The sequence below is a fragment of the Copadichromis virginalis genome, linkage group LG18 (genome assembly GCF_057382275.1).
Source record: "Copadichromis virginalis isolate Kocher_CV1m ecotype Utaka linkage group LG18, C_Virginalis_male_GT1.1, whole genome shotgun sequence".
In the NCBI taxonomy this organism is placed as follows: domain Eukaryota; kingdom Metazoa; phylum Chordata; class Actinopteri; order Cichliformes; family Cichlidae; genus Copadichromis; species Copadichromis virginalis.
In genome coordinates, this window is record NC_140635.1 from 25974297 (window position 1) to 25986663 (window position 12367).

Here is a 12367-nt window from a genome sequence, read left to right on the forward strand (position 1 = left end):
GACCTGCTGCTGATTAACACAATTCATTTTAAATTGTTCCTCCAGGTGTTTCTTTTTAGTACCGCTTAATCTTTTAGCCTCTTGTTGCCCTGTTCCAACGCTTTTAAAACATAAAACTCCCATAAAACTCAAAATGACATCATTTTGCACTTGGTGCTCACTATGGACCGACTTTGTTTTAGACAATCGTTCTGTGCGTCCTTCTGATGATCTGATGACTTTTGCAGGTTTTAACAAGCGCTGTGCTCGCTGCTGGGTTCGGCATTCTGAGGGAAGAATAGAGCAAAGCAGGCAGAGCTTTAGTAGATCTGCAGAGCTTTTTGGAGTAACACTAACAAATTTAAGCTGTTTACACACATTGCTGACCCGCAACAAGCTACATGACTGAGCTGTGCCTAGCTTGCACTTTGCTTGGTGCTGGGACAGACTGCTGTGGCACAGTGAAAAATGACATTGCACAACATGTGCCAGACTACAAATGGAAAGCTTGCAGTACTACAAATCTGCAGAATCATATGTAGATATATTCAAGACAACAGACTAAGACTGTTCAGCTATTATTAAACTTAAACTAAAACCTGTCCAGATAAGGATTTAATTTGGAGTTTACTTTTTTATCATTTTGTGCTTTGACCTAAATTTTAATTGGCTATTTAGCTTTCAGTTGTCATATTTTGCACTTTAAACCGTTCATCTTATAAATATATAAAAACTCATGAAAGAAGCCCGCCTTGTTGGCACTCATGTAACGTCATTTCATGTCAAAACGTCTGTGAAGGTTCTCAGTCATCCAGGTCATCGTAGTCAAAGGAGCTATTTCCAAGCAAAGGAGCTTCTTTCCAAGCTCCTTTGACTTCATGTCAAAACGTTTATTACGATTTGATAAGATGATGAAATAGATTTTTGAAACAAAACCAAGTTTTTTTTTGTGTGTTTTATTTTTAACATCTGCAATAAAGAGATAAAAGGTTAACTTGGTGAAACTTCTTAGCGGCCTCCGTCCTGAAACAACACCACCCTCACGGCTAAACGTGCCCCAATATCAAACCACGAATAACCAGTCTGAATACTGCGAGTCAGCCTTGCACACGATTCGTTGCAACTTGCAGAAATTCGCCCCAAAAGCGGTGTCCTTCAGTGACCTCACATCCTGTTTTCCCCACTTCCTTGTAAATGGACCGGTTTGGGACGGTCCGGGTCGCCTCGCAGCGTGGATCTCTTGCTGTGTCCACCGCGCGTTTCTCCAGACACTCGCTGCACGATCCGCAGTGTTTGCGGGCTGCAGAGGGCATCCAAGCAAACTTTAATGCAGCAGCTCCACCATGCAGGGGCTGATCTGATCCAGCAGAGAGAGTGGAGGCATCGGTAAGTCGGCAGCTCGCATGAATCCACGCTCGTTTACGCGATGATTGTAACGTTTTTGGACGCTTTCAGCAAAAAATGCGCCAAATCTCAGTTTAGCGACAGCTTGCGAAACTTTTTGACGACTTTGAGCCATGTTGGTGAAAGTTAGAGAGACTGGAAAGTGCTTTGCGTCCACTGATCATGCCCGATAGGCTGTGATTAAAACCGTGGAAATCTGTGTTTTTTCTGCTCTTACACTCAAACATCAACAGTTGAAATTTTCGCATTTAAAGCAGCGCGTTTATCGCTTTGGTTGTCGGATTTGTTAAATATGGCTCAAGTGGGGCTGGCATGTGGTGGAGACACCTTTTAGAGGATTCACACACCTGGGTCTGTGTGGGCTGCATGTGCTGAAGGGTTTAAGCTGTCATGTTGCACATGTGTACTTGAACAGCTCGGCTAAATCCCTGCTACACATTCAGGACTGGCTTTGATTTGATTTGGACACTCCAATATATTTAAGATCAAGCTGTTGGGAAGCCATTGCTTACATAGTGTCAGATTCTTGCAGAGTGCAGCAGTGTTTCAGTTTTATTTATTTCATATCTGCCCCTACAAGTTTTCCTGGCACAGAGAAGCACCGTGTGTTCACTTTTAGTGACTTTTTAATGGTGATAAAGTGGTTTTATATACAGATAAAGGGAAAGTTAAAGGAAAAGCCAATATAAAGGCTGTTGGTAAGGTGTTTGGACAGAACTGCTTTTATGCACATCTGCTGGTTGTCCACAAGCTCCACTGGAGGAATTAACAACTTTAGCTAAAAGATATTGTCTCATATCAGATCTGATAACTATGAAGGGTGTAGTTTGATTTCTATCCTTATCAAATCTGGAAGAGACCAATCTCATCTCTTATCGTCTTCATTTATGCACTCTACTTGGTTTCTGCTCCTTTACCATGAATTTGTGCATGTGTGAGTTCAGTCTGTGGCAGTGCTGAGGTGTTACTGAAGCCCAGGTTGCTTTGATAGTGGGCTCCAGCTCCCCTTGTTTTTGGGTTGTCTCACCTTCTTCTATAGATTCTTTGTGGTGTTTGAATCAGGTGAGTTGGCTGGCCAATCAAGCTCTAATAGTAGATGGCTGTGTTGACCTTGAATCTGATAAAAAATAAAGTGGACCAACCACCACTGATGCCAGCAGATCACAGACTGCAGAAACTTTACACTGGATTACAAACACCTCGGGTTCTTTGCCTCTCTGCTCTTCATCCAGACTCTATGCCAAATTTACTTCTGTTTTAAAAGAGGATTTTGGACCGCTGAGCAGTTCGTTTTCTCGTTAGCTCAGGTAAGACATTTCTGAATCCCTGGTTCAGGTGTGGCTTCCTATTATGACTCTCGTCGCTCCTTTCCTGAGGACCTCTGTTCCCGGTGGCTGTAGATGCAGACACCAGTCTAAGTTCACTCCTCTTGAAGCTCTCCCAAGTTCTTGAATTAACTTTTCTTCACAGTCACCTTAAGGCTGAAGGTGCTTGTGCGCCTTTTCCCTTCCAGTCAGCTTTCTGTTGATGTGCTTCTATACCGCACTCTGAGAACAGCCAGCCTTTTCAGCTGTGACCTCCTGTGGTTCACCCTGCTCGTGGAGGATGTCGATGATCATCATCTGGGCAACTGGGAAGTCAGCCGGCTTCCCCATGATTGTGGTTGCGTGTACTGAATTAGACCAAGAGGTACACAGTATTTACACTGTTTAAATAATAATTCACCCAAACCCCAAATGAAATCTTTGAATACTTTTCATTCAATAATTCTTTGAGCTGTAAACTCTGAGTTATCACATTGCAGTTTCTGTATAGCGAGTCTAGAATACGTAACAATTTCACTTTCTTAAATAACTGAGAGAAAACTTTGAATTTTTCCAAAGATATTGTGAGTTTTTGAGATGCATCTGATCAGAGCTGATCAAAGCTGAGGTCTATTTGTTTTCCTTTTTTTTTTTTTTTTTTTTTTTTTTTTTTTTTTTTTTTTTTTTAATTAAAATTTTCCGTGGAATAAAAAATGCACTTTAATGTTAAACCTTTAAATCAAAATTGCAAAGAGTGCTAAATGAAAAAGTACATTTTAAATATTAAGTACTGTATTACAGACATGGAGCTCTTGATGGGCCAGGTCAGGCGGATGACGCACACAAAACTGCAGCTGTGACTGTTTTTGAACTTAACAATAGTGCAAAGGTTTCTGTGTATATTGCGGCCTATCATGCACTGATTGTTGCTTAATACTATTCTTATATTTATTATAAGTAATTAACAGATGTGTTTGGACTGGGGTCATGCAGAGTGAGTAGGATTATGATGTGCAGATTACACACTGTCTGTTTTTATTACATTCCTGATTATTGATTTGATAGATAAATAAAGCAAGTGTATAAAGTGCTTCGAGTCATATTGAGTGCATCAACAATACTGTTCCGGCAAACTTGAAAATCGGCAACATTAAGAATGAACTGTCAGGACTTAATGAAGGTAGATGTTTGCAGAAGAATCACAAGAGGCTTGGAATACGTTGGAGCATTTTTCAGTTCAGGCGGGTTCGGTGACAGATCTTTCTTCCACACAGACACCTCATCGGTTATCTCACGGATAAGATTTTTGTCCTTGTCGTGATGTTGTTTGACTTGTATCTAACTTTATTTTCATCTCCAATGATGAAAAGCCAAATAGGAAAAAATAAATAAATAATAAATGGCTGACTTCATTATTAGTTTAGGTTGCTATCTCTTGAGAGACTATAAAATGAAGTCATTTTATGCCCTTGACTGCTATTGAAGGACCTTTATCGACTACACAGAGTTGAAGAGATCCTTGATAGCTGAAGAGCTTCCACTAGTGATGACACACCTGCGGGGTATACAGTGGTGACAAGTTATACTTTTTTGCATTTCTTCGTAGTTTCGGGACTTCTGAGAAAATGAAGGCGAACGAGGTGAAGCTCATCAGCCCAGGCCTGGAGGATGAGATGGTGAGTATCATTTCAGTTATTTCACTTTTTGGTTTTCTCATATCATCTACTTTTGGCATGTAAATGCACCAGTGTGTGTAAGTATTGTGTAAAAGAAGAGTGAGTTTCAGTCAGATGGGTACAACTGTTTTTTGTTTTTTTTTGTTGTTGTTGTTCTAAAGGAAGCAGGTTGTGTTTACTACAGATGGACATCAGCCAATGGTCTGTGGACTTGGCGTGTTAAAGCCTCAACTGTGTTACTGTTGGCCCGTTGGTTTACTAGATCCAGAAGTTATAATATTTAGACATGTGGGTGGAGAGCTAAGTTATCACCTAACACTAGGAAGCCATAAACTATGGGCAAAACGCATGGACATGGCTAACTGGCGTTCAGTAACAGACCAATAAATACTTGGATGGTCTGAACCACTAAGCAGACAGTATTATTTGGCAGGCCATTGCATTAATCCAATATACTGATAGTTGTAACTCGCTACAAAGTAACATGTTTTTTGGTAATGCACTAACTGAATGCAATGTGATTACTGTATTAAAGTTGGAATTATGCCGGTACTTAAATTACAAAGGCTCTCCAGTTATCTGCACGTCAGGCAGGTAGAACTAAAACGGCATATTTTGTGTATCATTTTTGTCTGCTGGGCTACAGTCAGCTGATTTCAGTTAATGTGCAGAGAGCTGGAAAACCGGAGTGGTGTACAACATTTAAAGAGTGGAAATTTGGGCATTACCTTTTTTCTTTGCATGAGGGAACAAGAACACGATGCAGAAACAGTCGCATTATACTGACATCATCAGCTCCTTGCAAACATTAGACAGCATGCTAACACAGAGCTAGCTAAGAACCCAGAGTGTTAACGCTGAATGTTTGCCTACGCCAAAACCAGCAGCCGCCTGAACCTCAACAGGTAACAAAAGCAGTGATTATCGCTATTTTTGAAATATAAATGTAGCATCCATTCCTACCTGTACGTGTTTCTGAGGTAGAATCACCATAGTGATCGCTTTCAAGATTCTTTGGGCTGGTTTACATTATTGCTTTGTGTTCAAGGATCGTGTGCGTGTGTGTGTGTGTGCGCGCGCGTGTGTGCGCGCGCGTGTGTGTGCGCGCGTGTGTGTGCGCGCGTGTGTGTGCGCGCGTGTGTGTGCGCGCGTGTGTGACTGGAAACTAGAGATGGCACGATACCACTTTTTTTATGTCCGATACGATACCGATATCATAAGTTTGGATATCTGCCGATATCGATATGAATCCAATATAGTGTTTTTTAATCAACAAAACTGTTTTTTAAATATCTTGCTGCAAGTTCATACTCAAGTTTAAAACAACAACTACACTAAAGCTATTCTGTTAAACCTGTATGCAAAAAAAAAAAAAATTTCATAGTTCAGCAATACTGATCAATCTAATAAACTTAAACCTACACCATCCTCCCTATTCTGGTATTTTAAAGAGTACTTAGCATAAATATTAAGCAACCTAACTAATAGGGTTCCAACTCCCAGCAACAACAAAAATAAATAAATAAAAAATGGGGAACCACCCCTCACGCTCCACCTCATGATGCTTAATCGACATAATCAACCTTAATTTGATGCAGTGTGAAAAAAAAAAAAATGCACAGAAATCAATTATTTTTCAAGAAATATTAAATAGATTCAACATCTTTCTTCAACAAAATTGCAGACTGCACAGATGGTACCTTCCCAAAGGAAAAAGTACTATAGCTTACTAGGGTATATTAGACTTAACAGTTACTATATACAATAATGGACTTCTATACATTTTACATCAGATTAAAACTTTGGGTGTAAGATTCAGATAAATATTAAATAATTAAAAGCTCAACATTTTAAATGAGAATAAGAAAGAAAAGTATGTCTTTGTGCCCCCTTTTCCCTGTTAATGCCCTATCGGCCCCCCTGGCTAAACTTTGCTAGATGCGCCCCTGCACAGTTACCAGCGTCAGCTACGTAGAAAAAGATCCTCGAGTAGAAAGTAATATTAAATACATTCTAACAACAGCTGATCAAGCTTAAACGTGCTGCTGTTGTTCAGCCGCTGGTTTCCTCTTTCTGGTGCAAAGTGGGCCAAAAGCAAACAAGAGAGACGAACTCGCGACAGAAAAGCCGATCAGCTGATAGTTAAGCAGTTTCATGATTGAAGTAGCAGCGAGAAGAGGCAGTCGCTCCATATATCGCTTGTTAAGCTTAACGCAGGAATGCTTTACAAACATTCAGAGATGGACTTACACACTTGCTTTACTTCTCTCGGGATAACTTTGTCGGAGATGAAATGCCGGGTTGCTAGCGAAGCTCCAAATGCTATCTAGACCACCGACAGGTCCCGCATGCCACAGCCGCTCTATCACGTGATGCATACTGCTCCGACGTGCTAACGTTCTGAGGTGAGTTACGGCGTGTTGCAAGTTTTGTGAGGTGCTTTCGTGATATTTAATGGATCGGATTACATTTTTTATTTTTCTCCGATATCCGATCCAGTAATTTAGGTCAGTATCGGACCGATACCGATACATAATATCGGATTGGTCCATCTCTACTGGAAACTAAAGCTTATGTTGTTAACTGGTAATTATGTGAGAGTGCGAGTAATGCAAAAGGAATGTAGTGATTAGCAGAGGTGGCAAAAGTACAGAGATTTTGTATTTAAGTAGAAGTACAGATACTGTTTAAAAATACTCTAGTAAAAGTTGAAGTACTGATTCAACTTCTTTACTCAAGTATAAGTGAAAAAAGTACAGGCTCTGAAATGTACTCGGAGTAAGAAAGTAGCTCTTTGAAGAACCTTTCTGCCAGCTGTTTCATGCAAAGTTTTCAGTTTAATTTTTATTTTTTGCCCATTTCTTCCACATTATCAGTGTGGTCACTGATTTTTCCTTGCCGGTTTGAGCTGTGTTTTAGCTCAGTGAGATGAGCAGCCGTTCTCAGACTGCGAGGCCCGGGTTCAAATCCCGCTTATGGCAACATTTCTTTCAGTTAACAGTTAAACTTTTTTTTTTTAACACTTTTCAGCAGAAATTCTGCTCATTCACCTCTTTTCAGCGCAACGTTCTGCTTCTTTCCATCTTTTCTGCAGAAATTCTGCTCATTAAACTCTTTTCAGCAAAATTTTTAGCCTTTTCACCTCTTATCAGCACAAATCTCAGCAGCTTCTGCTCATTTCAGCAGAATTGTCAGTCTCTCCACCTCTTCTTTGTGAGAATGAGTTTGGCTCAGTGAGCTGAGTAGCTGCCGTGAGACCAGAAGGGCCAGGTTCGAATCCTGCTCACGGCAAAAAAAAAATTTCAACACTTTTCAGAAAAAATTTCTCCGTCTTTACCCCTTTCAGTAGAATTTTTTGATTTTCACCACTTTTCAGCAAAACATTTCTTCTTCTTCACCTGTTTTCAGCAGAATTTTCAGTTTCTTCACCGCCATGCAACTTTTTGCAACTTTTCAACCTTTTCAGCTTTTTTCAGCATTAAGGCATCCACACAGCATTTTCGCAGGAAATGCAAATTTTTGTAGTTCTAATTGTAGTCAGCCTGAATCTGTTTAATAGAATATGAATTTAACCACAACCACAATAAATTCAAAATACACAACTTTATTCAACCAGATGTCAGCAGATGTTACTGATTTCCATCCTCGATACAGTACACAGTTTATGCTGTCTTTATATTAGACACTATAAAGTTGGTATGAAGGTGAATTCAGTGAATGGATCTCAGCATCATCATCTCTGCCACCCTTCATGTAACCTAACTCTGACCATGAAACCTTAGCCACTGTGCACCGGTCACACACTGTTCTTTACTTTAAACTCATCACAGTGCAGCAAACAAACCTGTTTATCCTGTGCTAACTTGCAGAGGATTTTCGTGTATCCTTTAAATAGCACAGTTAGTCTACCTCAGTTTGTTTTTCATATTGTGCAACCTGCTGCAAAACATCATAATGTGACATGTACAGACCCAGTATCTGATTTAAAAAAGGGGACTTACATGTAAGATTTACATTTCCAGTTAGTCAAACACCAATGAGCCATCCTTACCTTTAAATCTAACCTCTCTTCCTTTCCTGTCTTTGTCATCTTTCTCCATCTCTGAGTGAAGTTGGCTCTCTTTCTTTTCTCTCCTTGTGAAAACCAGCAGCTCGACCTTTAGTTAGCAGATAAACTGCACACAAACTGTTTGTGTGTTTTCTGATAGAAATGCTGTATTTGAAATTAGCTGCCATTTACAAAACATTACTGCCTTTATGCTCGCTCATCTTTCGTGGGGCTAGCTAGATGCTGAAGTACTGCAACTTCTGGACACCTGCAGTCATTCTGGTACTGTACCAAAAAAAAAGAAAACACGCCTCACTTTAATCCCTTTAACTTTACCAGGCAGTTTTTTTTTTACATCTTTAATCTCTTTTTATGGCACATCACTTGCCGAATAGTACTGGAACAGGATGGCCTTTCATGTGTTACTGTTTAGGCTCAAGTCGGTTTGATATCTGAAAGTCATGAAATAATAACTCTCCTCAAATGCCTTAAACCTAAGGTAATGAGTCTGTTTTGAAAATATAAGGATTAGAAAGTACAGATATTTGTTTAAAAACGTAGAGCGTAAAAATAAAAAGTTGTTTTAAAAAAAAAAAAAAAAAAACTCAAGTAAAGTACAGATACCTATGGAAGCCCGTTTCCGCCACTAAACCCCCCCCCCCCCAAAAACAAGTATCCATAGGTCAAAATTTCGAGTTATTTTCTCGAAATTTCGTGTTAGCTCTGCCAATCAGTAATCTAGGTGAATGAGGTCACTTTCTTGTTACCTGGAAGCATATGGCGCAGAGTAACGCGCACTATAACCGGATCGCAACAAATTGGCTCTTTCGCGAGTACGTTTGCTGATAGTAACGCCATGTGATTCAGCTAATAACACAAGGATTTCATCATTTTTGAAGCCACGCTGAAAATACTCAGCAATCTGTGGATTCATGACTGGATGTAATACTGGTAGCTTAGCTGTAGCATTTGTAGCTGAAGGTTTCAGCTTCCGGGTAACAAGGAAATGACATCATTCACATAGATTACTGATTGGCAGAGCTAACTTGAAATTTCGAGTTACTTTTCTCAAAATTTTGAGTTAATAAGTTGAAATTTTAAAAAATAACTCAAAATTTCAAGTTATGGATTTATTTATTTATTTATTTATTTATTTATTTTTTTTTTACTTGCGGAAATGGGCTTCCATAGATACCTGAAATTTCTACTTAAGTACACTTAAAAAGTATTTGTACTTCGTTATTTCCCACCCCTATGATTACGGTAGTATTAACAATTTCTTTATACTGGGAGCAATTAAGTATGCATCCTTCTTAAAAAAGGTAACTAGTAATGGGGTGGGGGGTAATTGATACAGCATAGCTGCATTTTGTGTTGCGATATTGTATCGATATAGACACCAAAAAATTTTTTGTTAAATTAATTAAAATACGATGGAAAAACTACAAACTTAAACTCTGATAATTAAATACACTCAACAAAAATATAAACGCAACACCTTTGTTACTGCTCCCATTCCCCATGGGATGGACGTAGAGACCTAAAATTCATTCCAGATACACAATATAACCATCCCTCCCAAACAGTGGTCACAAATCAGTCCAAATGTGTGGTAGTGGGCACATCTGCCATATTGAGATAATCCATCCCACCTCACAGGTGTGCCACATCAGGATGCTGATCTGACATCATGAGTAGTGCACAGGTGTACCTCAGACTGCCCACAACAAAAGGCCACCCTGGAATGTGCAGTTTTTTTGCGCTATTGGGGGTCTGGGGACCCAGAACCTGTCAGTATCTGGTGTGACCACCATTTGCCTCATGCAGTGCAACACATCGTCGCATGGAGTCTATCAGATTGTCAATTGTGGCCTGTGGACGCCATCGAATGTGAGCATTTGCCCACACAAGTCTGTTACGGCGACGAGCTGGAGTCAGGTCAAGACCCAGATGAGGACGACGGGCATGCAGTTGAGCGTCCCTGAGACGGTTTCTGACAGTTTGTGCAGAAATTGTTTGGTTGTGCAAACCAATTGTTCCAGCAGCTGTCTGGGTGGCTGGTCTCAGACGATCTTGGAGGTGAACCTGCTGGATGTGGAGGTCCTGGGCTGGTGTGGTTACACGAGGTCTGCGGTTGTGAGGCCGGTTGGATGTGCTGCCATATTCTCTGAAACGCCTGTGGAGACGGCTTATGGTTGAGAAATGAACATTCAATGCACGGGCGACAGATCTGGTTGACATTCCTGCTGTCAGCATGCCAATTGCACGCTCCCTCATTGCTTGTGGCATCTGTGGCATTTTGCTGTGAGACAAAACTGCACATTCCAGGGTGGCCTTTTGTTGTGGGCAGTCTGAGGTACACCTGTGCACTACTCATGATGTCAGATCAGCATCCTGATGTGGCACACCTGTGAGGTGGGATGGATTATCTCAATATAGCAGATGTGCCCACTACCACACATTTGGACTGATTTGTGACCACTGTTTGGGAGGGATGGTTATATTGTGTATCTGGAATGAATTTTAGGTCTCTACGTCCATCCCATGGGGAATGGGAGCAGTAACAAAGGTGTTGCGTTTATATTTTTGTTGAGTGTATGAATTACTGTTAAATGTGAATTTCTTTTTATGTAGACAGCATTGATGTTCTTTTTTTTTTTTTTTTTCAGTGATTTGTCGCAGTTAATTGGTGTATTATCAGAAACAGATTGCACGTAATTACCATTCATTCACAGACTGATAGCAGACTGTCTTACATTTAAAGCAGGTTTTAAGGACAGTGTTGGTACGCTTGATGATCTCATTTTGCAGCCAAAAAATAACTGACGTGAGGTAACTTTATTGTATTGCAACAAAACAGATACTGATAAAGTTTAACTTTGAGGACATAATTTGTAGTTGAACAACATATGTCACTGCAGTGCTCAGCAGGTCACACAATGTTAATAATCACAGTAATATTGTATTGTGGGTTGTCTACTGAGTCCCACCTCTAGCTAGCTGTGCATTAACATATAAGATGTAAATCGGTGTTAGACTCCAGATTAGGATAAGTCACTAATATGTTTTTCCAATTCTCTTAGTATTTATTACACATTGAATATCTTTGATTTCAAATTCAGTTTCAGTTAGATGAAATAATGCAGGTTTTGTCCGTCCATCCCTGGTTTGAGACTGGGGGGAGGCACCAGCTTCAGGGGGGGGGGGTCACAAGCTAGCGAGCTCCTTGTGCCGGTCCCAATCACAGATAAAAGGGTGGATTGCAAGAAGGATGCCATTCCTGATGCATTCCAGTGCACACCATCCACCTGCTTTGGGAAATACTTAGTAGAGAATCACTTGTCTATTAATTAATCTGTGGCTGAAATAAGTCCTTGAATCCAGCATATTACCAGGTGTTTTACAGACAAGAGACAACTACGCAGCCATGTTAACATGTTAGCGTATCTGTGCAGGAGGTGTCGGGTTACAGACCCTGTCTGTGGAAGATGATCCTGGTGGGCGCAGGTGTTATTTGCTCTGGTGGTCTCCTGCTGCTGCTCCTCTACTGGTTACCTGAGTGGGGTGTGAAGAGCACCTGTACTCACACCACGCTGAAGGACGCACACACAGTGCTGCTCAGGACAACGGTATGTGCTGTAGTTTAATATTGAAATGAAGCATTTTATTTCTGTGGCACACATACTGTTCCATACTGTGTCTGATAAATTTGGTGTGGCCTCACGAACAGGAAAACTGTGCTGCTTTATATTGTTACCTCAGGATGAGTTCAGACAGTGGTTTCGAGCCAAAGTGCATGTGATGTTGGCTCCTGGGAAGAAGCCCTTTGACAGTTTGGCTTCCCAGCCTGAAAGCCAGGTAACAAATGGAGACGGAGACCTTGGTGTCAGCGCTGTACACGAAGACTGCTACGGACAGTTTTCTCACAGGCAGCTGGTTCAGGTACTTTAGTATGA

General features: G+C 40.6%; 1 protein-coding gene across 1 annotated transcript in view; it reads left to right on the forward strand.

Moving 5' to 3' along the window:
- Positions 1–874: 874 nt before the first annotated feature.
- LOC146688018 (polyamine-transporting ATPase 13A3-like) overlaps positions 875–12367 on the forward strand; it is a 30599-nt gene continuing 19106 nt past the window's right edge. Inside the window, exons 1-4 of the mRNA XM_085438502.1 lie at positions 875–1365; positions 4294–4363; positions 11867–12040; positions 12174–12353. Of these exons, the coding sequence (XP_085294628.1) occupies positions 1307–1365; positions 4294–4363; positions 11867–12040; positions 12174–12353 (483 nt within the window). The 5' untranslated portion in view covers positions 875–1306. The remainder of the gene's footprint in view (positions 1366–4293; positions 4364–11866; positions 12041–12173; positions 12354–12367) is intronic.